Source organism: Muscardinus avellanarius, assembly GCF_963383645.1.
Source record: "Muscardinus avellanarius genome assembly, chromosome: 10".
NCBI lineage: Eukaryota > Metazoa > Chordata > Mammalia > Rodentia > Gliridae > Muscardinus > Muscardinus avellanarius.
This window is the reverse complement of record NC_137796.1, coordinates 112,355,465-112,380,121: the sequence shown is the minus strand read 5'-3', so window position 1 is coordinate 112,380,121 and position 24,657 is coordinate 112,355,465. Positions and strand designations below refer to the sequence as shown.

The following is a 24,657-nucleotide window of genomic DNA, read 5'->3' as shown; positions in this document are numbered from 1 at the left end:
CAGGCTGCCCGGAGAGCATGAGGCTCATGCTTTTGCAGCCTCGGTTTCCTCTTTGTAAAGTGGGGACAGTAACCACATGTCAGAAGAAAAGAGGGAGATGTGCCCTTGGAATTTTTTATTTTTTATTTATTTATTTTTTTTGCTGGTCTGGGGGTGGAACCCAGGCACGTTCAACCTCTGAGCTACACCTTGCCCTATTTTGTACTCTTTATTTTGAAACAGGGTCTCACTAAGTTGCGGAGAACCGCAATCCTCTGGTCTCAGCCTCCGGAATTCTGGGATTACAAGCACGTGCCACTACACCTGGCTGCCCTTGGATTATTTATTTATTTATTTATTTATTTATTTATTTATTCATTGGTGGTACTGTAGATTGAACCCAAGCATCTACCTTTGAGCTATACCTTCCAGCCCTTTTTATCTTTCTTTATTTATTGTGGTACTGGGGACGAAACTTACAAGGAGCTCTATCTCTGAGCTCTATCCCCCAGCCCTATTTTATTTTTTATTTTGAAACAGGGTCTCATTAAGTTGAAGAGGGCCTCACTAAGTTGCCAAGGCTGGCCATGAACCTGCATTCCTCCTGTCTCAGCCTCCCCAGTACTAGGATTATAGGCATGCGCCACCATGCCCGGCTATCTTGCATATTTTGAAGATGTCGTAGAGACACGTTCTGTTGTCCCCCCGTTTACAGTTCTTGTGATGGTTCCTTGCCTTCTTGTGCTGCACACAAAGGCCATGGGACACTTCACTGTGGCTGATTTGGAAGCAGAGGAGCCTGGGATACTTCTAGGAGCTGAGCTTCAAAATGTCTTTCAGAGAACAGGCCCAGTGGATACAAGATTTCATGTTATTTGTTGCAGCCCTAGTGCTTAGTTGACCTCTGCTACTCTGGATTATAATTTTTTTTAAGAGGTGGAAACCTCCAAAGTCCTAACTCTACCATGTATTGGGCATGTGCCTTTGGGCAAGTTAGATAGGCTCTCGATTTCCTCTTCTTCCGCAGACTGAGGGGAGCGTGTTACGGTCAGGTTTCCTCCACTTCAACCTAAGTGCTGAAGCCTTGGTGTAATAAAGAAGCCGCCATTGTGGCGTTGTGTTGGCGGAGGGAAACCTGGTGGTACACTCAGCGTGGGGGTGCCTGGCTGTGTCGTGTGGGGAGATGCCTGGTTTACAATGTGAGGGCTGGGCTTCGGCTTGGTTCTTGCTCCTTGGAGACTTTAGGGCTTTCACGCTTTGGTAGCCTCTTAAATGGAGACAGTAACCTTGCACTGTGAGGATGACATAAAGCCACGCTTTTGCTGTGTGTGTGTGTGTGTGTGTGTGTGTGTGTGTGTGTGTGTGTGTGTTACTGGGGATGGAACCCAGGGGCATTGTACCTCTGAGCTGCACCCCAAGCCCTATTTTTTAGTCTTTATTTTTGAAACAGAGTATCACTGAGTTGTGAAGGGCCTCACTAAGTAGCTGAGGCTGTCCACAAACCACAGTCCTCTGGTCTCAGCATGCCCAGCTCTTGCTTTTACGTGTTTTGAAGATGTTGTAGTTTTGAAGATGTTGTAGGAATACGTGTTCTGTGGGGGCCTGCTGGACACAGAGCAACCCTGTGGCCTGGCGGATGAGCTATTCCATCTGTGCCTTAGCTCTCCCAGTTGAAAGCTGGGGTGATTTTTCCTTTCTAGGGAGGCACGAGGGCGTGAGTGATGGGTTTGAGACATGCGGAAGGTGCAGGTTGTCTTCCTTTTCAGGAGGTGGGCCATGGGGCAGCAGCAGGGAAGGCAGGCAGACAAGCCACGTGGCTGTGTCCCTCAGAGCTAAGCTCTAGATTGTTCTGTAGGATGGATGGTGGTTGGGAGGCCAGAGAGGAGGCTTTTGGAGCCGGTTGGATGGAGCTGGCTGGGGGAAGCGTGGTGGCAGTGTGGCAGCTGGAGGGTTGGCCCACCTGGACTGAGAGGGAGGGGTGGGTTCAATGGGCCCAGGGGATGTGCTGGTGTGGAGCCAGTGAGAAGTAGAAGGAACCCCGGGAGGCCACCGAGAAGTCCCTTATCATTCTCCATTGGCCCCTGAGTTGTCATTGAACTTTTGCTCTGTGAGGGCTGGTGCCAGGGTTGGTCCTGGGAGAGCAAGAAACAGTCCTGGCTTTCAGAGAGCTGGGTGCTGGGGAGCCGTGTGTGTGTGTGTGTGTGTGTGTGTGTGTGTGTGTGTGTGTGTGTGTACATACTGGGGATTGAGCCTGCAGGCATTCTGCATTCTGTCTATGAGCTATACTCCAGCCTGTTTTTATTTTGTCTAAGTTACTGTGTGCTGACCTTGAACCTGTGAGCTGTATTGCCATCGCCTCCCAAGTAGCTGGGATTATAGGCACAGGCCCCTGTGGCCAGGTCCCTTGAGGTTTTCTGGGTACAAATTTCTTACAGTGGGAACTATTGCTAAGCACCTTCATGGTCTCAGAAACAATCACTCTTGGTGTGTTTTCTTGCTTTCTTCAGCCTATTGCTTTTGTTTGTTTGTTTTGGTGGTACTGGGGGTGGAACCCAGGGTCTTTTCTACCTCCAGGCTATACTCTCAGACCTATTTTATACTTTATTTGGAAACAGGGTCTCACTAAGTTGCCGAGAGCCTCACTAAGTAGCTGAGGCTGTCCGCAAACTGCGTTCCTCTGGTCTTAGCCTCCCGAATGCTGGGATTACAAGCGTGCGCCACCAAGCCTGGCTAGACCTTATTTTAAAATTAAAAAATAATACAGCCTGGGAGTGTAGCTCAGAGATAGAATGCCCCGGGTTTAGTCCCCAGCAACACACACGCTCTTCCTTTTCATCATCACCTTTTGCTTTCCTCTGGGTTTTTCTGGGCTGAGGTGGCCTCTCCCAGGAGGTCATCATTGTGCTCTACCAGAGTATCTCTGGTCCTGCTTCCTATTTTACTCTGCCTAGGCTAAGCAAGGAAGCCATGTCCTATTCTGAAGTTCTGGGGGTGGACTAGATGCCACGTTTTTGTTCCCCAAAGTTGTGATTGTGTTCTTTCACAAAGCTTTTGAGGTCTAGGATGATGGATTAGGGATGTTGGCCCAGGGTGATTCCTTACTTGAATGTTCATGTCACTTGGGGTTCCTCTCCTGAGATTATCCCTTCTGAACCTCGGAGCAAGGGCAGTGCAGAGTGGCCTGGTCCTGAGAGCAGCCTGCGCCTGGGCCGCCTCAGAGCCACACTTGCTGGCACAGCTCACTCCGTGCCCACCAGAGTGCTTTGTCCTTCTCTGCCTCTGCGGCCCTGCCTAGCTCTGGGGGCTTCGCCCATTCCCTTCACAGCTTGCCAGCAGGGATCCCGCAGCAGATCCCACAGTCTTAGGAAATCGAGTCAGATGTGGATTATGGAGTTTCATGGGCTGTCTGCTAATTTCAGGCGTGTGGCGTGTCCAAATGACAGAAATTACCAGAGTGCTGGTAGGCTGGTTGGCAAGCTGTTGTTAGGGAAAAGAGTTTAGTGAGTGTTTCTTAAGAAACTGCAGATGACTCTGAAACCCTCAGTGGGTGGTGCCGAGGTGGACAGGTGGCCCTTTCTCAAATGACTGCACATGAGGCACTATGGCTTTGCATGAGCACGATTATCTGGTATTTGAGAGGTGTTTTAAATGCTCTCTAGTCTAACGCCTGTAACAGAAGCATCTCCAACCTCCTGGAAGTGTGCTGGGAGGCTGCCCCATCTGTTGAAAGCATCTCTGAACACGCCAGGTTCCAGGGTTGTCAGGCTTGGGTTGATGAGGAGTGGGCAGAATCAGGATGTGTCCAGAACTCCTTGGTCCATGTGGTGGCCCAGGGGTGTCTGAGCTTGTTGCCTCCCTCCCTCCCTCCCTTCCTTTCTATCTTCCTTCTTGCTTTGCATTAAACCCAGGTACATTCTACCTCTGAGCTATACCCTCAGCCCTTTTGAATATTTTCTGTTTTTGAAATAGAATCTCACTTGTGTGCTGAGTCTCACTATGTTGCTGAGGCTGTCCTCGAACCTGTGGCCCTCCTATCTCAGTCTCCCAAGTACTGGGATTACAGGCATGCGTCACTATATCCAACTCCTTCAGCACATTCTCTAACGGGGTTGTGAGCTATCCAGGATGGTGACCGTGAGCCACGCGTGGCTGGTGACTACCTGAGGTGGTTAGTGTAATGCAAGAACTGGGTTTCTTTTTTTTTTAACTTCAGTATTTAAATTTTACTAGCCTCATCTGGTTAGTGGCTAGGAACTGGGCAGAGCACCGCTGACCTCTGACATACCAATCGTTTCTGTGTACCTGATCATGTTGCTTCATGAAGTAAGCTGACCACTAAGCTGATAGTCCTTTCCAAGAGCGTCAGACCTGTTTCACGCAGCTGCAGAATATTTTCTACATGTGTGAAAACACATTCTTTTCTGATAGCTGACTGATGGATGCTTTCAAATACTCTATTTTGAAGTACAGAAACCGCTTGATGTACCGTGGGGTTATGTCCCAGTAAACTTACTGTAAGCTGAAAATACCATAGGTTGAAAGTGCATTTAATAACCTAATCTGGTGGAAGCCTGGCAGCACTGTCCCCTGTGGGGTCATCTCTTCCTTCCTGGCCGTGTGGCTGACTGGGATCTGCAGCTCTGTGCTGCTGCTCAGTTTTACAACAGGATGCTGGCTAGCATATTGCTCGCCTTGGAGAAATAAAACTATGAGGTACAGTTTGACACCATCACAGACTTGAATTCTAGGTTGAACTGTCCTTAGGTAGGAACCATCTGCAGGGACACAGCCCATGTCTGACACTTTAACAGGAGGGACAAGCTGCTGCTGAGGGGGATCGAGTCCCGCTTTCTCTATGCTACCAGGCAGCCCTGTACCACTTTCTCCTGCTTTGTCCAGAAATAGTCTTTGCAAGTAAGTGTATATGGATTATCAGACTTTGAGCTTTTCAGTTTTTGAGAGTTCTAGGGATTTAACCCAGTGGTATTCATCTCTGAGCTACACCCCTAACCCTATTTCCTATTTATTTTGAGATGAGGTCTTGCTAGGTTGATGAGGGTCTCACTACTTGCTGAGGCTGACCTCTAACCTGCAATCCTTCTGTCTTAGCTTTCAATACTAGGATTATGTGCATGCACACCTAGCCTGGCTAACTGCTCTTTTTGTATCTTTTGTGATCTTCTGGGAACCTCCTTTTATATGCCGCTGTGGAAGGAGGTCCCTGGGGGAGAAGGAAGAGAAAGGAGATTTTGAGCCTCAGTGGCTGCCCAGGTGGAGCCTGGCTGGGCTGACCAGGAGGTGGATCTCTACTGGAAAAAAAGAAACACAGTTATCTCATTAGGAAAGTTTTTTTGTGGGTGTGGGTCAGGGATTGAACCCAGGGGCATTCTACCTCCAAGCTGCACCCCCTGCCCGATTTTTTACTCTTTGTTTTGAAACAGGGTCTCACTAAGTTGTAGCTGAGGCTGTCCGTGAACCGCGATCCTCCTGTCTCAGCCTCCCGAATGCTGGGATGACGAGCGGGTGCCGCCACGCCTGGCTAATCATTAGGAAAGTATTTTAACAATTGTCTGCATTTATTTGTGCTTGCTTCTTTTTTGTGTGTGTGTGGTACTGGGGTTCCTGGAAACCCTTCTACCTCCGGGCTACACTCCCAGACCTATTTTTTATATTTTTATTTGGAAACAAGGTCTCTTAAGCCAGCATGGCTGGCTTCGAACCTGTGCGATCCTCCTGTCTCCACTTCTCAAGCTCAGGGATTACAAGTGTGTTCCACCACACCCGACTTGTGTTTGCTTTTTAAATTAAATTTTTTTAAATTTTTTTGCGTTATTGGGGATGGAACCCTGGGGCATTTTACCTCTGACCTACACCCTAGTTTTATTTTTTTTATTCCTTATTTTTAAACAGGGCTTCACTGAGCTGTGGAAGGTCTCACTCTAAGTAGCTGAGGCTGGCTGTGAACCTGCCATTCTCCTGTCTCAGCCTCCCAAGTATCGGGATTACAAATGTGCACCACCATGCCCAGCTTCCTATTTTCTTTCTTTCTTTCTTTCTTTCTTTCTTTGGTTTTCTTCCTTTCTTTCCTTTTATTTTTTATTTTTTGTATGGTACTGGGGATGGAACCCAGGGGTATTCTACCACTGAGCTACATCCCCAGCCCTATTTTTTATTCTTTATTTTGGTGGTACTAGGGTTCCTGGAAACCTTTCTACCTCTGGGCTACACTCCCAGACCTATTTTTTTATACTTTTTTTTATTTTGGAAACTGGGTCTCTCAAGCCAGTGCGGCTGGGTTCGAACATGCGCGATCCTCCTGTCTCCGCCTCCCAATCGTGGGGATTACAAGCGTGCGCCACTACTTTTTTGAAACAGGGTCTCACTGAGTTGCAGATGGCCTCACTAAGTAGCTGAGGCTGGCTGCAAACCTTTGAAGCTCCTGTGTTGACCTCCCAAGTACTGGGATTACAAGTATGCACCACCACGCCCAGCATGGTGTTTGCTTTTTAAAGCACTTATACTTCTGTGATCTTATGTTCATCCTCATAAGGTTATTTCAGAGTTGGAAGGTTCCTGGGAACTCTGGTTTTGCAATCCTGTAAAGAGAACACAGGTTTTCACAGGACCATACTGTGAGGCCCTGTTCTGTCTGAGAGGAACGGGCAGGGGATTAGGCGAGGTCATGGAAGTTCTCCATATGTGACTCTGCCTCACGTTTGTCTCCATGCCCCCTTGTGCTTTATTATGCTGCCTTTTTTCTGCATGGCTTTGAAGGACTCCGCGGCAGATTAGGGGCTGATGCTCTAGGAGAACTTGCAAGGTAAGCTGGCACTCTCAGGACTCCAGAGACGGTTGCCGCAGTGGGTTAAGGATAAAGAGTCTTAAGACTAATGTCCCTCTAGCATTAAACGCTTCATATTCTGAAATACTCATTTTATCTAAAAGGGTGGTGTCTTACACTCAGAAATACCTCTTGTACTTGAAGTTCAGTATGGTGGCACACACTTGTAATCCCAGTACTTGGGAGGCTGAGACAGGAGGATTGCAGGTTCGAGGACAGCCTCAGCTGATTGTCATCAACCTAGAGAGAGATCCTTTTTTTTTTTTTTTTTTTTGTACTGGGGTTTCTGGAAGCCCTTCTACCTCCGGGCTACACTCCCAGACCTATTTTATTTTTGGAAACAGGGTCTCTTATGCCAGCACAGCTGGCTTCGAACCTGTGAGATCCTCCTGTCTCCGCCTCCCAAGTGCGGGGATTACAAGCGTGTGCCACCACGCCCGGCGTGAGATCATGTTTTAAAATAAAAATAAAGTTGGAGTGATGGTGCGGCTTGGAGGCTTGAATGCCCCTCAGTTCGGTCCCCAGTACCCTCCCTCACACACATGCAAAAAGATGTGAAAAATATTTAAATTGAAACCTCATTTGAAGGAGAGACTTTGAAATGGTATGTGCATGTGATGTGTGGCTTCCCCCTATTTTATTTCTTATTTTGAAATAGGTTCCTGCTAAGTTGCTGAGGTTGGCCTCAGGCTTACAATCCTCCTGTCCAACCTCCCAGGTACTGGGATCACAAGTGTACACCACCATTCCCAGCTGCTGTGCTGCTTGCTTTTTTTTTTTTTTTTCTTTTCAGTACTGGGGATGGAGTCTAGGGGCATTCAGTTAGTGAGATTGTCATCAACCTAGAGAGACCCTGGTTGTTGTTTTTTATTATTGTTTTTTATTTTGAAACAGGGTCTCACCAAGTTGCAAAAGGCCTCACTAAGTAGCTGAGGCTGTCCATGAACCGCAATCCTCCCATCTCAGCCTCCCAAATGCTGGGATTACAAGCTTGTGCCACCACGCCCGGCTTCACTGTGCAATTTAAACAGTCCACACAAGCTCAGGCCAAGCCTCTGTCGTCCCATATGTGGTATGTCCCAGACTGCTCTGCTGGGATCGCTGCTTGAGTACCTGGTGTGAGATGGGCCTTCGCCCTCGCTGCCTGCCTGCTGTGTCTGGCCACCTGGCTTTCTGGAACAAGTCACTGTATATTTCTTTCTCTCCAAGGAAGCGACAGCGGCGGGTCGTCGTCTGGAAACGTGTCTGGGGTTGCCCCTGCTGCTTCTGCAGGAGGCTCGCGCTCCTCCTCCAGGAACTTAGGGTCTTCAGGGGCTGAGAAGGAAGAGGGCAAGAAGGTCCGGCGGCAGTGGGAGTCATGGAGCACGGAGGACAAGAACACCTTCTTCGAGGGTCTGTATGAGGTGAGTGAGTTGTGAGAAAGGCGCTGGCTCCTCCTCCCTGTTGCTCCCCTTGCTCCGTGGCTGCTGATGAGCAGGGGCCATCAGGCAGCCCCGTGTCGGGCCTCTGTGGGCACCTGGCCCGGGCCTGAGCTGCTCTTCCCGCCGCGTGGCATGGAGGCTGTCACCAGGCAGGGGGTTAGGAGGCGGTTCTCAGGCCGTTGGCGCTCCTTTCCAAGGCTCGTACTTGCTGTCCTCTGGCCATCTACCATCTTGACTGGAGTGTGCTTCCCCTGGGCCTTCCCTTAGCTGCAAGCGGCTAAAGCGGGCAGCATCTCAAGTGAGGAGGACCCAGCACCAGCAGCAGCTAGACACCAGGAGACGTGCAGCCGACCTGGAATCAATGGAAGGTCTTACAAAGCCACCTCTGAGACCAAGGCCACTGAAGTGGCCCTATGCTCCCCTGGCTGCTCTCACTTGGGCAGGTTTTTCCTTTTAGTTTAATTTTGAGACGTGGTCTTCCCAGGTTACTCTGGCCTTGAACTTGGGATCCTCCTGCCTCAGCCTCAAATACGGGTTGCAGGTGTGTGCCATCATGCCTGGCCGAGTGTTTGCTTTTTAAAGCTTTTGTAGTAGTCATGAATGTACCTTCTTATTAACATGAAGTGCATGTTTTTATGGTATATCATAGCTCCTTTGCACAGGTTCCTTTCGTATGTGTGGTACTGGGGGTTTAACCTAGGGTTATTCTATCTCTGAGTTACACGCCAGCCCTGTTTAATTTTTTATTTTAAACAGGGTCTTGCTAGGCAGCTGAGAGTCTCACTACTTGCTGAGGCTGTCCTTGAACCTGCGATCCTCCTGTCTCAGCCTCCCAACTACTGAAATTACAGGCGTGTGCCATCATGGCTGGATTGCACAGATTGTGTGTGTGTGTGTGTGTGTGGTACTTGGGATGGAATCCAGGGGGCAGTCTACCTCTGAACTACAGCCCTATTTTATTGTTTATTTTGAAACAAGGTCTCACTAAGTTGTGAGGGCCTACATAGCTTAGGCTGGCCATAAACCTGCGATCCTCCTGTCTCAGCCTCCCAAGTCTGGGATTACAAGTGTGCACCACCATTCCTAGTTCATGCCCAGCTTATAAATAGGCTTTTTTTTTTTTTTTTTTTTAACAAAACCTGTGCAAGACCCTGTTTCAAAATAAAGAATAAAAAATAGGGCTGGGGGTATACCTCAGAGGTAGACAGACTAGCTGTGCACCTGCTGCCTGTTCTGTAAAAATAAATAAAGTTTTATTGGAACATAGCCATACCCATTCCTTGGTGTTCTGTGTGTGCTACTTCTTTTTGCAGTATTGGGGACTGAATCCAGGGATGTTACCACTGAACTACCACCCCAGTTCTATTTTATTTTGTACTTTGAAAGAGGGTCTTATATAGTTGCTGAGGCTGGCCTTGACCTGTGAGCTTCCTGTCTCAGCCTGCCAAGTACTGGATTACATGGGTGCCTTAATATTTCCAGCTCTGCACGGGCTTTGATCTAGTAGCAAAGTTGAGTAGTTGCAGCATGTACTGACAGTCCTGAGAGTCTGGCCATTCCCTGCTCTACTTAACTACTTTTATATTGTGATTTACTGAGGTTCCTTCCATATTCTGTTGTTACAAATAATGTAACAGAGCCGGGCGTGGTGGTGCACGCTTGTGATCCCCGCGCTTGGGAGGCAGAGACAGGAGGATTGCGCAGGTTCGAAGCCAGCCACGCGCGCTGGCGTAGGAGACCCTGTTTCCAAATAAAAAAATGTAAAAATAGGTCTGGGAGTGTAGCCCGGAGATAGAAGGGCTTCCAGGAACCCCAGTACCACCAATAATAATAATAATAATAATAATGTAACAGTAAATATCTTTGTGCATATAGCTTATTTCAGATTATTTCTATAAGCTGGGCATGGTGGCCATGCCTGTAATCATGTACTTGATAGACTGAGACAGAAAGATTTCAACGTTTGAGGTCAGCCTCAGCAACTTAGTAAGACCCTGTTTGAAAATAAAAAATAAAATAGGGCTGGGGGTTAGCTTTGCAGTAGAAGGCCCCTTGGGTCAACTCTAGCGTCTCAATAACAACAACAAAAAGTCAACAAGGAATGAGGCTGTGGAATCTAAACAATGGAGTGTTTATAGAGAGGTTCGAAAAGGAAGTGCCCAGCCAGGTGTGGTGGTCCATGCCTGTAACCCCAGTACTTGGGAGGCTGAGTTCAAGAACAGCCACAGCAAGTAGTGAGGCTCATCAACTTAGTGAGAACCTGTTTCAAAAAAGAAAAATAAAGACAGGCCTGGGGGTGTAGCTCAGAGGTAGAATGTCCCTGACTTCCATCCCCAGTACCACCAAAAAAAAGAAAGAAAGAAAAAGAGAGAGACACTCCTAAATGTGGGCAGCAGAGTGGATTTTACTGTATTCCCCATGGCTGCTATTGCTCCCTCCTGAGGCCTGTGGCTAAATTTTACCCATCCCAGCTGGATGGGACCCTTATGTCTGTGGTTTGATTCTAGTTCCCAAGGAAAGATTGAAGTATGCCTACGAGGCTTGTTTTGGTAGATGCAAAATCATTCAAACAAATACAAAAGTGTTCTTTTCCCTCTCTAATTTAGAATGAAATATAGACACTGTTTTTGTATAGATGATATCCCCAAATTATGACTTTGTTTGTTGAGCAGAAGCCACAACCACTGCTGAATCTCACGTGAAACCATTACTACTACGGTGGGCCCTCTGTTCCGAGGAGACTGGCCTCTTCTAGGGAGTGACAATGTGCTTGTTTATTAATAATGTGTTTGTTTATTTGTTTGTTTTATGGTACTGACGATTAAAGACAGAGGGATCTACCCCTGAGTGACACCCTCAGCTCTATTTTATTTTTATTTTGAAATAGGGTCTTGTTAGGTTCATGAATCTCAACTACTTGCTGAGTCTGTCCTCCAACCTGTGATCTTCCTGTCTCAGCCTCCCAAGTACTGGGATTGTAGGTGTGTGCCACCATTCCCAGCTGTGGTTGCTGACCAAAACTGCAGGATTCCTTGTACGGCTGGGCCTCTGCCCTTCCACAGGCCCTTCCTGCATCCCTTCTCATTGGGCTAGCCTTTCCTTTTGTATCAGGCGGGTGTGTTTTTGGGCTCTCTGATGTTCTTGGTGAGTAGGAATAGTAATTGGCTATTCTGGTCACTAATGGTTTCTGCTTCTGGAATTGTATGTCTCAGCTTGTGTGTGCGTGTATGTGTGCGCGCATGCGCACGTGTGCCTCTCATTTTCTGTCTGACCAAAACTAGTTGCAGTTCTGGTAGGCCCTTGATGTGGAGCTTTTCAGTGGCTACAGGGGTGGAAAATGAAATCATGAGCTGTAGGATTGCTTTGGTGAAGCACAGACCTCTGTTCTGAGGAGTGTTGTTTCTGGGTTCCTTTGGGAGGAGGGCTTTCCTTTTTTGGTGCTGGGCATTATACCAAGGGACTTACACATGCGTGTTCTCCTGCTGAGTATCCCTTCCCATTCCCTGGCTGCCTTGGTGATGCACACATGTCTGACTAAGTTCTGCTTCCATGGCTCAGACCCTGCTCAGAACAGCACTGGGGGAAGAGGAAATGGAGCAGCCGTCCTCATGAAGAGGGGTGGAGCCGCCGACGGGATGCAGAGACTCTGCTGTTCTCCTTGTCCTCAGTCTCAGCCTGTGGCTTCTCTTGTGCCTCAAATACTCTGCAGTGGCAAGTGGCACCATGCCCCTCCTTCCAGGGACCAGTTAGGACAGCCCTGGGCCCCAGCTCAGATGGGTCTCTCCTGAATGATGGCCCGCCCAGATGCCTCTCTGTGGTTGGACATGAGTCCCCTGAGTGGAATGGAGCTCTCCAGTAGGTTGAACACCTGGACAGATGGCACCCTGGACCCCTTTGGGCCACATGCCTGTTAGTGCCAGTCCATTTCGATGGTGGTTCTGTACAGAGCCCACTGCTGAGTTTTCAGTTCCTGTATTACATTTGTCCTGCCCACCTGTATGTGTTTGGTTTTGGTATACAGTTCTTGATGTCCTCCCTTACAGCCACATGGCCAGCCCCTGTGCTTATTTTCACCATGTAGAGAACTGCCGAGAGCCTTGTTTCTCATGTTTCCCGATGCCCCCTTCTCCCTTCCTTCCCACATCTGCCCAGTCTCCTGCAGGTGTGGCAGCAGGGTTTCTGGCTTTTGGCCCTATAATTCCTATGAGTTTCTGTCTCGATGACTCTGGGTTGTTTTCTCACTTTGAACTTTGAATAATTATTGCTGTTGCCACCACCATTTATTGATTGGGTTTATAATAAGTATAGGAGACCACCGCAGTTCTAGTAAGGCAGAGGGGGCCCTGCCCTTTAAGAGTTGACTGTTGAGGCCGGGCGTGGTGGGCACGCTTGTAATCCCCACGCGTGAGAGGCGGAGACAGGAGGATCACGCAGGTTCGAAGTCAGACGTGCTGGCTTAAGAGACCCTGTTTCCAAATAAAAATATAAAATAGGTCTGGGAGTGTAGCCCGGAGGTAGAAGAAGGTTTCCAGGGATCCCAGTACCGCCCCCCCCCAAAAAAAAAAAAAGAGTTGACTGTTGTATTAGGGAAATAGTAGCCACATACGAAGTTGACTGTGGGAGGTGTGTGCCCAACTGCCTCAAGACTCTCCAAGCAGTGCAGTTTGAGAACGTGGGCTTGGGGGTTACAGGCTGAGAGCCCACCCCACGGACAGTGAGGCCCAGGGCATCTACACCTGTTTCCTCCCTGACTCCCTCTATGCAGGAGGCAGTCAGGGAGGAGGTAGCTCGGAGCTGAACACAGAAGGGAGGCTTTTGTGATCCAGCTTTGCTTCTTCCTGTCTTATGCAGCGGTCTCTACGTTGTCTAGGCTGGCCTCAAACCGGTGATCCTTCAGGCTTAGCCTCTTGAGTAGCTATAATTACAGGCACATGCCACTCTACCTGGCTCCACTATTTTTTACATTAAGCAAGCTTTATTTTGGTTTTTAATTTTTAAATTTTTCATTTATATTTTACTTATTTATTTTATGGTACTGGGGTTCCTGGAAACCCTTCTACCTCCAGGCTACACTCCCAGACCTATTTTTATACCTTTTTATTTGGAAACAGGGTCTCTTAAGCCAGCGCGGCTGGCTTCGAACCTGCGTGATCCTCCTGTCTCCGCCTCCCAAGCGCGGGGATTACAAGCGTGTGCCACCACACCCGGCTAAAATTTTTCATTTTTAAACAATTTCAAACTTAACAAAATGTTACAAAGAGAATACAAAGAATTTCCATATGCCTTTATCTTGCTTCCTAGTGTTAGCATACCTACAGGGTGGCAGTGGCAAGAGGAGTGGGAGGGTTCCTGGCACTCGCCTGCGGGCCTGATACAGAGGTGGCAAGTGGCACACTCACGGGCCTCTGGCTCTGGGGCAGATGCCCATGTTTGCTTGGCTGATAGCTCCTTAATCTCTGCAATTTAGGGCACTTCCTCAGTCTCTCTTTGTTTTTCATGACCTTGGCCCTTTAAAGACTCAGCCTGTTGGTACAGTGTCCCTCAGCTTGCTTTTGCCTGCAGTTTCCTCTTGATTAAATTTCTATTAAGAAATCCATGGCAAGGCTGGGCGTGGTGGCGCACGCTGTAATTCCAGCATTCGGGAGGCTGAGAAAGGAGGATTGCACAGGTTTGAAGCCAGCCTCAGCTACTTAGTGAGGCTCTTTGCAACTCAGTGAGATCCTGTTTCAAAATAAAGAATAAAAAATTGGTCTGGAGTTTCACTCAGAGGTAAGATGCCCTGGGTTCCATCCCCAGTTAGCGGGGGTGGGGGGTGGGGGAATCTGTGGCAGAGCTGAGCGGGGTGACACACACTTGTAATCCCACTACCGAGGAGACTGAGTGGATTTCTGGTCCTGGGTCAGCCTCAGCAACTTAAAGAGACCCTATTACAAAATTAAAATAGGGCTGCGGGTGTATCTCAAAGGTAGAACACCCCTGGGTTCAATACCTAGTACCTCTTCCTCCAAAAATCCACGACAGTACCCAGGTTTGGTTGGGCACAACTGAAATCCCAGTATTTGGGAGGATAGCAGGTTCCAAGCCAGCCATTGCAGCTTAGTGAGGTCGTTCACAATTTAGCAACACTTGTTTCAAAACAGAAATTAGAAAGGGTTTAAAATTAAAAATTTAAGTTGAGCTTGGAAGCTGGGCGTGGTGGCGCACACTTGTAATCCCAGCATTCAGGAGGCTGAGACCGGAGGATCACGGTTTGCAGACATCCTCAGCTACTCGGTGAGGCCCACCGCAACTTAGTGAGACCCTGTTTCAAAATAAAGAATAAAAAATAGGGTAGGGGTGTAGCTCCGAGGTCGAATGCCCCTGGGTTCCATCCCCAGACCCGCAAAAATAAATAAATAAAAATAAAGTGTAGCTTGGTAATAGAAAGCTCCTGGGCTCAATCCCCAGTGTCAAAACTGAAAAAAAAAAAAAAAAATTCACTGCAGTGTTGTGTTCTTGGTGCACTGGGCCAGGAGTGTGTGTGAGGAGATTGGGCTTGGTCCCTATTATGCCAGCCCGGACCACTGTGTTTAGGTGGCATCTGCAAGGTCTCTCCACTGGCCCATCATTCTGTTTTTACTTGTCTTTGAAACTATAAATATCTTGCTTCTCATCGTCTTTCTTTACACTGCTTTTGCCTGAAACGGTGGCCACTCCACAGCGATGCTCTTGTGCCATTGTCCTCTGCCTGCTACTTGGAGACGCCATGCACGGCAGAGCCCTGCCCTTTCCCCGTCGGTGTTCTTCTCAGTTACTTGCTCCAACATACGTGGGCTCGCAGTGTGCAGTGGGTCATAGCGCACTCCTGTCACTGTCAGGTTTTTACCCACATGGTTGCAGATTTGGCCAGTGGGAGCCTCTGCAAGTTGACTCTTCGCTTCTGGATCCTTTGGCACCTGAAGGGGCTCCATCCTCACTGGTGCTCTCCCACCCCGCTCTGGAGTCAGCCCTCTCTCCAGGGAGCCCTATTTCTCTTTGGAAAGTGCTCTTTAGGAACCCTGCCCCGGGCTCGGTGCCTGGACCCTCACCCTTGCCTGGGTGCTTCTGGGGTGGTTTGATGAGGCTGTCTTCTCTTTACCAGTCCTGAAACAGTGCTGGAACACAAGTTCCCTTCTCAAGTCAAAGGCAGACCCAGCCTTTACGTGGAGGCATTGGAAGAGGGGTTTAGCTCCAGGTGTGATCATAGCATGTTCTGTGTGGTTTTCTTCCTAAATATCTGTATGTGCTAGCCCTGTTTGAATGTGGAATATATTTTGATCAAAGAAATGAGTTTCTGAAGAATAATCATGCTTTTATTAATTAATTTTAGTACTGGAGATTGAGTTCAGAGGAAGTCTACTTCTCATTTATTTATTTTATTTATTATTTACTTATTTTGCGGGTCTGGAATGAAACCCAGGGGCATTTGACCTCTGAGTTTTTTTTGTTTTTGTTTTTGTTTTTGTTTTTTTGGTGGTGGTACTGGGATTCCTGGAAGCTCTTCTACCTCTGGGCTACACTCCCAGACCTATTTTATACTTTTTTTTTATTTTTGGAAACAGGTTGTGATCCTCCTGTCTCTGCCTCCCAAGCGCGGGGATTATAAGCATGTGCCACCACATCCGGCTAGTCTTTATTTTGAAACAGGGTCTCACTAAGTTGCGGAGGGCCTTACTAAATAGATGAGGCTGTCCACAAACCATGATCCTCCGGTCTCAGCCTCCCAAATGGTGGGATTACAAGCATACGTCTCCATGCCTTTTATTTTATTTTATTTTATTTATTTCATTTTATTTTGTTTTAATTTAATTAATTTATTTTGTGGTGCTGGGGGTTGAACCCAGGGCCTCAGGGATTCAAGGCAGTGCTCTACCACTGAGCTACATCCCCAGCTCTCAGTCATTTTATTTTGAAACAGGATCCTGCTACATTGCTGAGTCCCTTATTAAGTTACTGAAGCTAACCTCAAACCTGTGATACTCCTGACTCAACCTCCTTAGTACTAAGATTATAGGCATGCACCACCACACCTGGTTCAACCCATGTTTTTGTTGTTGTTTTAAGGTGCCAGGTGGCAGCACCCTGGGCTCTTACCCTGTCTGCCAGTGATGTTCTTGTTGAGGTACCTAAGTCATGGTTGCCAAAGATCTCCAGAGACTAAGCTATTTGTCCCAGTGATAAATTTTCTGTTTCTTCTGCTCTGGGGGCAGTCTTAGCCTGTTTTGTGCTATTACACAAAAATACTTGACATTGGGCAACTCATAAGAAATAGAACTTTATTTTTCTCACAGTTCTGGAGGACAGGAAGTCCAACATCAAGGTGTCACAGATTCAGTGGTTAGCGCTGCTTTCTGCTTCCAAGATGGTGTCTTGTTTCTGTATTTTCCTGGGGGGAGAAACGCTGTGTCCTCCCAAGTCAGAAGGCAGAAGGAAATGAGCTGAGTGCTCTTGAAGTTTCTCTCTCTCTCTCTCTCTCTCTCTCTCTCTCTCTCTCTCTCTCTCTCTCTCGGGGGGTGGTACTAGGGGTGGAACCCAGGGGCATTCTACCTCAGGCTATTCCCCAGCCCCATTTTTTTTATTCTTTATTTTGAAACAGGGTCACACTGAGTTGCAGAGGGCCTCACTATGTGGCTGAGGCTGTCTCTGAACCGTGATCCTTTCTTAGCCTTCCAAATGCTGGGATTACAAGTGTGTGCCACTATGCCTGGCTTGAGGTCTCTTTTATAAGGACCTTGATTCACAAGGGAGGAGCCTTCATGGTCTAACCAGCTCTTGTAGGCCCTGCCTCTCAATACCATTCCATTGACAACACCTGCTTTTATTTTATTTTATTTTTTGGTGGTACTGGGGATGGAACCCTTCTACCTCTGGGCTACACTCCCAGACCTAGTTTTTATATTTTTATTTGGAAACAGGGTCTCTTAAGCCAGCGTGGCTGGCTTCGAACTTGCGCGATCCTCCTGTCTCCGCCTCCCAAGCGTGGGGATTACAAGCGTGCGCCACCATGCCCGGTGACAACACCTCCATTTTGAAGGGACACATTCAAGCCTTGGCAGGGTCCTTGCCTCTTTGGTATCCACAGACTGTGATGGTTTTATCACCTGTTCCTGTTGCTGCTTTATTTTGACTAAAACCAGAGGTTCTAGGGAAACAAAGTTGAGGTTTGTACGCAGCTAGGAGCTGGGAGGATACCCTGCTCACCTGCAGCTGGTTCCCTCCCCTTTCTCTGCAGTGCCCACATCAAAGAAAGCTGTTGTGTTTGACCGCTGGTCTTTTATTATGCACTTTGTTTTCCAGCATGGGAAAGACTTTGAAGCGATTCAGAACAACATTGCTCTGAAGTACAAGAAGAAGGGCAAGCCCGCAAGCATGGTGAAGAATAAGGAGCAGGTCCGCCACTTCTACTACCGCACCTGGCACAAGATCACCAAGTACATTGACTTTGACAATGGTGAGTGTGCCGCAGGCTCGTTTCCAGGGCCAGGCCAGCTTCATTGCCGGACACACTTGCTGGCATTGCCCTCACACAACCAGCCCCTTGCTTGGCCTGGTACTTGTTCCTGGCAGCATGCCCTGTGCCTATGGGTCAAACTGCATTGCTCTGGGATCTCACTGCTGCCTTTCCAAGTTGCGTTTTGTGTTTGGAAGCTCAAAGTGTGTGTGGGTTCTGGGTCCCCTGATGGTGAGGGCACTGAGGTCCACTGGGGGCCTCGGGCAGTGGCAGCGGCAGGCCAGACCTGGGCCTCTCCCTTGCCAGCCCTTCCCTCCCATGTGAGAGCGAGAGCTATGCAGGGCCAGGTGCTGGCCTACTGGAGTGCATGCTAGGTTTGTCAACATGGACAGTATTGGAATCGAGATTTGTGCAGTCTGTCTTTAGCCACATGACTAGATCACCTCTGGGTGTGGCTCTGGCTTCTGGCTCTGGCTACTTTGATGGCACTTGGTCGTCCTAATCGCCGTGCCTGTCTTTGTGGTTTTGCCGTCTTCTGTCTCTGTGGAGAGCTGCCTCGCCCTGTGCTTGCTCCCCCGTTCTCTGCGTCTCTGCATCTTCATGCGCAGGGACCTTGGTCTAGACACTCCCTTCTACCACACACACTGGCTTCCAGCCTTTCTTCTCTCCAAATAGTATACTTTCTGACCCGGGCCCTGTTGCTCCTCCTTGCCAGCTTCACCTGCGCTCGGGTCAGCCTCTGAGGCCTCTCATCTTTCCTTGACTTCCCTCACTATTCCTGTGGTGCCCTCGTGCCTGGTTGCTGTGTCTTCAATGTGATATGCATCATGTTACTGTGGTTTTAGGGGAAGGTGACTTCTGGCTCCTCAGCTGACAATAGAGTAGGGCAACATCTGGGGGAAGCACTCCCTCCTCATTTGTCCATCTCTAAAGACGCATGGAGTTGGGTCATCAAGTTCTACAAGCTGGGGGCGCCCTAGTGACTTGTTAGCTTCTTTCAGCATCCTGTGACCATCAACGTAAGACTTGCTGATGAACAAGAACACCGCCATGTTCTTTTTCCACTTCACTGGTTCATTTGCGTATTCCCGCCCTGGCTGGTCCCCTGGGGTCCAAGGCTGGGGTGATTGAGTTGCAGCAAACATTCTTGACTTTTTGGATGGGCTGCCTTGTCTGTCCTGAGTCTAGAAGGGAGCACAGGGGCGATAGCGTTGTGGCAGAGGGCGTCTCAGAGCCTCAGTGGTTCTTGACCCTGCCCTTTGGTTCACCATCCTATGGGCTACTTTTCTTCACTTCCTTGTTCTTATTGCTGTTTTCTTCTGTCTCTGTCTCTGTATGAGGACATTTTTCTCTTTGCTATTTCAAATACTGAGCTTTCTTTAAAAATATTTTTGTTGAAATAGAGTTTACGTGCCTACAATTTGCTCTCTGAAGTGTACAGTTGTGCCGGGCATGGTGGCACATGCTGCTAATCTCAGTACTTGGGATGCTGAGAAAGGAAGAGGGCAGATTTGAGGCCAGTTTCAGCATCGTTGCAAGATTCTGTTTGAAAATTAAGAATAAAAGCCGGAGCTGGGCCTGGTGGCGCACGCTTGTAATCCAAGCATTTGGGAGGCTGAGACGGGAGGATCACAGTTCATGGACAGCCTCAGTTACTTAGGCCCTCCACATCTTAGTGAGACCCTGTTTCAAAATAAAGAATAAAAAATAGGGCTAGGGCATAGCTCGGAGGTAGAATGCTCCTGGGTTCCAACCCCAGTACTGCAAAAAATAATAATAGTAATTAAGTAAAATAAATAATAAATAGAGCTGGGATGTAGCTCGAAGGTAGGATGCCCCTGGGTTCCATCTCCCGTACTGGGGAAAAAAAAAAAAAGAGTAAAAGCTGGGCATTATGGCACCTGCTTGTAATCCCAGTACTTGGGAGGCTGAGACGAGAGAACCAGCAACTTAGTGGGCCTTCTGCAACTTAGTGAGACCCTGTTTCAAAAATTTAAAAGATAGGACTGGGGAGTAAGTTCAGAAGTTCAATCTTCTGTCCGCTCGCTCGCTCGCGCGCGCGCGCTCGCTCTCTCTCTCTCTCTCTCTCTCTCACACACACACACACACACACACACACACACACACATACACACACAGAGTAATACAGCAAAAGAAAAAATAAAAAGGGCTGTGATGTAGTTCAGAGATAGAATCAATCTCCAGTACCAAAAAGACAAGAAAGTAAAGGATAAAGTGTACAATTCAGTGGTATTTTGTACATTTATAATATTCTGCAACCACCACCTCTATCTAGTTGCAAAATATCTCAAATACCCAAAGGAGACCCCATGCCCATTAGCACTGACTCCCAGCCCATGCAGCCCCCTCTGTTTTCTGTCTCTTGACTTGCCTGTTCTGGATGTTTTGTGTGGATAATACTCTGCAATCTTTTGTGTCTGACTTCTTTCACTAAGCATGTTGAAGGTTCATTCATGTATATCAGAATCTTACTTCTTTTTATGGCTGAGTAGCATTCAGTTGTCCGCACAGACCACATTTTTGTAGTCTGTCAAGTAGAGGGTCCTAATGTTTCCTGAGCCTGGTCTCCTTGAGAGTCTGATGAGATCTTGGGTCTTTCAAGAAAACCTCCAGAATGGCTGATGTCGGCAGAGTCAAATTTTTTGAACCAACCCAGGGTCTAGAACTTTGTTTTGCATTACATCTTCAAAACATTATTTGATGCTTACTAACATTTTTATTTCCATTCCTGTACCATAAACACACAGAGTTGAATGTCAGGGCCTTGCAAAGAGGTGTCTGCAGAGACAACCAGCAAGGCTAGTTCAGAGAAGCAAGGACCAGAGCTCTTTGAGATACCTGTGGCTCCTAGGCTGTTGTGGTAGTTTGGTGTCTGACAGCATGGGTTCAGCTTCGTGGAATCAGAAGCATTCATGATCATCCAGTCTAGTCCAGAAAGGCGTCCAGGATGCTTGGTTCTCAGGTGCTGCTGGTGTCCAGGATGGCTTCAAGCAGCAGCACCTGAGAGGAGAGGGGTGGGCAAAAGGGGCAGGCGCTGCCCAACCCAGCCGCTCGAAAGAGCCTCCTGGAGCTTCTACCACACTTCCCTATCTACGGATTAGAATTTGGTGGGCCACTTGTTGAGCCACCCTTCCCCTCCCCTCCAGCCTGTTTACTGAAGACAGGTGGAGGTTGGCAGTGTTGGAGGTGTGTGGGCCCATGGTCAGCTGGGGAGGCCCAGGCAAATGGGCAGGAGAGCGCCCCAAGCTCAGGCCTCTGGCCTCATCTGTGCCTGCGGGACTGTACACAGCGGTGGACCGCAGAGCTTCTCCTCCTTGGTGATGACCCTCTGTGCTACAGGGCCCATTTTCTCCTCCAGGGATACTTGCTAACCCTGTCAGTAATTTTTAAACCCTACCCTTCATTTTTTAGATTTTATCTTGAAAATTGCACACACAGCACTGTGTCCTTTTGTGCCCTTTGGCAGTTTCCCCTGAGGCTAGTGTTGTGTGTGAACACAGTGCTGTGTGATCAGCACAGGAAAGCAGCCTGGGTATGCTCAGAAACGTCCCCTGAGGATCGTCCCGCACACATAGGCTCCCCTGCGGACCTGTGTCCCTTCCCTGAGCTCTGTCCTCCTCTCATCTTCCAGTGTTCTCTCGAGGGCTGAAGAAGTCATCCCAGGAGCTGTACGGCCTCATCTGCTATGGCGAGCTGCGCAAGAAGATCGGGGGCTGTGAGTACCATTGCCTGTGCTCAGGTTGCCCTGCGGCTCCTCCCAGAGCGCTGTTGTCCTTGTCACCCCTGGTTCTTAGAACCAAGGGCCTCTGTTTTTCCTCCTACTTTTATCTTGAAAAACTTGAGTGAAAGTTGGACGTGGTGACGTACACTTGTAATCTCAGTACTCAGGAGGCTGAGACAGGAGGGTCGCAGGTTCGAGGACAACCTCAGCAAGTAGTAAAACTCTCATCAACCTAGTGAAACCCTGTTTCAAAATAAAAATAAAACAGGGCTAGAAGTGTAGCTTTGGAGGTAGAACACCCCTGAGTTAAATCTCCAGAAACGTGTGTGCATGCACGCGCACACACACACACACACAGTACCAAGAGAAAAACTGGAAAAGAGTACGATGATCATGCCCTCTCGCCCTCACTTGTTTTTACCAGCCACTAGGGTTAGCTGTGTTTGCACGCCCTCTCTCTCTAGGCATATGTACATGTGTCCATGCACACATGCATTTTTTTCTTGCTCTGCCACTCATTTATTTATTTGCGTGTCTGGGTATGGAACCCAGGGGCATTCAAACTCTGAGCTACACTCCCTGCCTTATTTTTTATTCTTTATTTTTAAACAGGTCTCAACTAAGTTGCAAAGGGCCTCACTAAGTAGCTGAGGCTGTTCATGAACCGTGATCCTCCTGTCTCAGCCTCCAAATGCTGGGATTATAAGTGTGCGCCACCACGCCTGGCTTACTTTTTAAAATTTTTATTTATTTTTGTGGTACTGGGAATTGAACCCAGGCCATTCTACCTCCGAGGTATACCCCCAACCCTATTTTTTTGTTGTTGAAACAAGGTCTCACTAAGTTGCTGAGGACCTCACTAAGTAGTTGCGGTTGGCCGTGAGCCTGCAATCCACCTGTACTGGAATTATAAGTGTGTGCCATGACACATGGCTTCTGCCCTCACCCCATACTCTAGAGACCCCAGTCCCTCGAGGACGTAGATTTTCCTGCATTGCCACATCCCATGGTTACACAGAGACCTTTCACATCTGCATAACAGGTGAAGTGAACTGCCTGACATCCTACCCATGTTGAGATTACTCAGAACATTCCTATATGTCAGGCAGGTCTCCTCTTGAGGCTGTCACCTGCATGTGTCTGTGGCTTCTCCCTGTGTCCCTTGGACCTTGAACTACTGTGTATTTTGATCTTTGATGACCCTAGTATTTTGGGAGAGTCCAGGCGTTCCTTTGCCTATGCTGTTTCCCGCATGTCCCAGCCCTGCATGTGCTTCCTGTATGCCTCCAGATGGGGGGAGCAGGCCTCCCTGGTTCCCTAAAGTGTCACAGCTCTGGGCAAGCAGAAGAGAGGACAGATACTTACTGGTTACTCTGCGTGGCCACTTAGGCTGTGTCCTGACCACTCACTGTCTCTGTGGGAGGCTCTGCCTTTCTCTGCACTCCCCATAGGCCTTTCCCCTCCTCTAGCCTGTCTCTCCTCACCTGCCCCTTGCCTCTACCTACTGAGAGGTGGGGCCTGGGGTGTCAGTCCCTATCTCCAGGCACATAGTAGCTTCAACTTCTGTTCTCCAGTCTTCCAGAGAGAAAAGAAAACCCCATCTTGACCACGTGTTCCCACTGCATGGACCCGCACACCCACCTCTTTCCCATTCCTGCCACAGGACCTTCTGGAAGGAGTTATGTCTATTTTTCCCAGCTCACGCTGGTCAGCTGCCTTTCCCCACCTGGTGTCCTTCTGTCAGAGACATCTGTGACCTCCAAGCCCTGGAGTCCTCTTCCCTCAGGCTGACCTCCCCTTGTTTCTGAATCTTGGTCCTTCAGCCAGCTTCCCTAGCCCTAAGGCTCCAGACCATCTGTCCACCAAGTGGTCCCATCCCACTGCTCCTGCTGAGCCTGCCCACCTGAGCCATGCGTGACTGGATCCTCAGCCTGGCAAGGCCAGAACCTGCACTTGCCCTTCCCCCACCTGCCTTGGGCCGCTCATCCTGATCTCAGCCAGGGCTCCAGCCAGAGGCAGCCACTGGAGGGGTGTCTGGAGCCGGCCTCACCTGCCCGTTACTTGCTTCTCCAACAGCCCATGGCTACCTTCCCTCCTGTCCCTTCATCCATGAGTGGACTAGGAAGCGCACACTCTTCCTCACCGGTCTTTCCCTCCCTGAAGCCAGGGTGCTGCATTTTCTATCCCCAGATTTCTGCTATGCGTGGTCTGCACCATTTCCTGGCGCTAAGGCAAGGCTCCTGGCCCCCCTACCACCAGTCACTCCATATGCTCTGTCCCCCTTTAAGGCTTCTCGCCATGTCAGCAGATTGGGTGCCACCTCTTGTGGGCAGACTGCTGTGGCCCTCCCAAGGCCATCTTAGGGTCCACGCGAGTCTTTGGCCATATCCTCATATCTCTTCCTGCTCTGTGGCCTTGGGCTGCTTTCACTTGCCCTACCAAGGCCCCAGACCAGACCCTCTTCCTAGCCACACCACTCTGTTCCACTGAGTGGCCCCCTCAGTCCCAGTAGGCTTCTCCCTGCCCCCTTGGCTAGCTGGTGCTGCCCCCAGGCCTGCCAGGTGTGCAGAGCGGGCCCGCAGGCCCCACTGTGGGTCACAGTCTAATGCAAACTTGTTGTCTTGCTCGCACACATCTGGAGCTGACGCGGGCTCTTGGCTCTTGACTCGTGGAGCTCTCAGTCCTTCACACTGGGGTTTCTCCCTCGGGCCGCCTTGCTCCGACCACTTTGTCATGTCCCTTCCTGTCTCTTTGGGGAAGCACGTTCTCAGACCTGTTAGCATTCCTCTGATTACCTGCACTTGGGCCACTTTCTCTGGACCACTGGAAAATGAGCTGAGAGCTGGCAGTTGGAGCAGGCTTTGACTCGACGTGGCTCATTCTCCCTGAGGGCTCCAGACAGATGTGAGTCCCAACACAGCCAGGTTGGGTCTTTGCCCTGTCCTGGGGCGCCTACATGCTGACTCTCATGTGTTAGCTAACAGAGAAGGACTCAAGAATGCACAGGCTTGAAGGAAATGATATGCCCAGGGCTTAGCAAAGCAAGCAGCAGGCTTGAAGGGTTCAGGTGGCACAGCACTGGATGGCATGGCTCACCTGGCCTTACCATCTTGAGCACACCGGTTCTGGGCCACGGTTGTTTGCTTGGTGCGTGGTCCAGCTGTAGGAGCCAGCAGGCTGGAGAATGGGATCTAGGGTGGGTCTG

General features: G+C 49.0%; 1 protein-coding gene across 1 annotated transcript in view; it reads left to right on the top strand.

Annotated features, from left to right (window-relative positions):
* Nucleotides 1-24,657, top strand: part of CRAMP1 (cramped chromatin regulator homolog 1) — a gene marked incomplete at both ends in the record, with an annotated part of 64,722 nt that overhangs the window by 5,854 nt on the left and 34,211 nt on the right. The window contains 3 exons of the mRNA XM_080704746.1: nucleotides 8,030-8,223; nucleotides 17,557-17,710; nucleotides 21,363-21,446. Of these exons, the coding sequence (XP_080560872.1) occupies nucleotides 8,030-8,223; nucleotides 17,557-17,710; nucleotides 21,363-21,446 (432 nt within the window). The remainder of the gene's footprint in view (nucleotides 1-8,029; nucleotides 8,224-17,556; nucleotides 17,711-21,362; nucleotides 21,447-24,657) is intronic.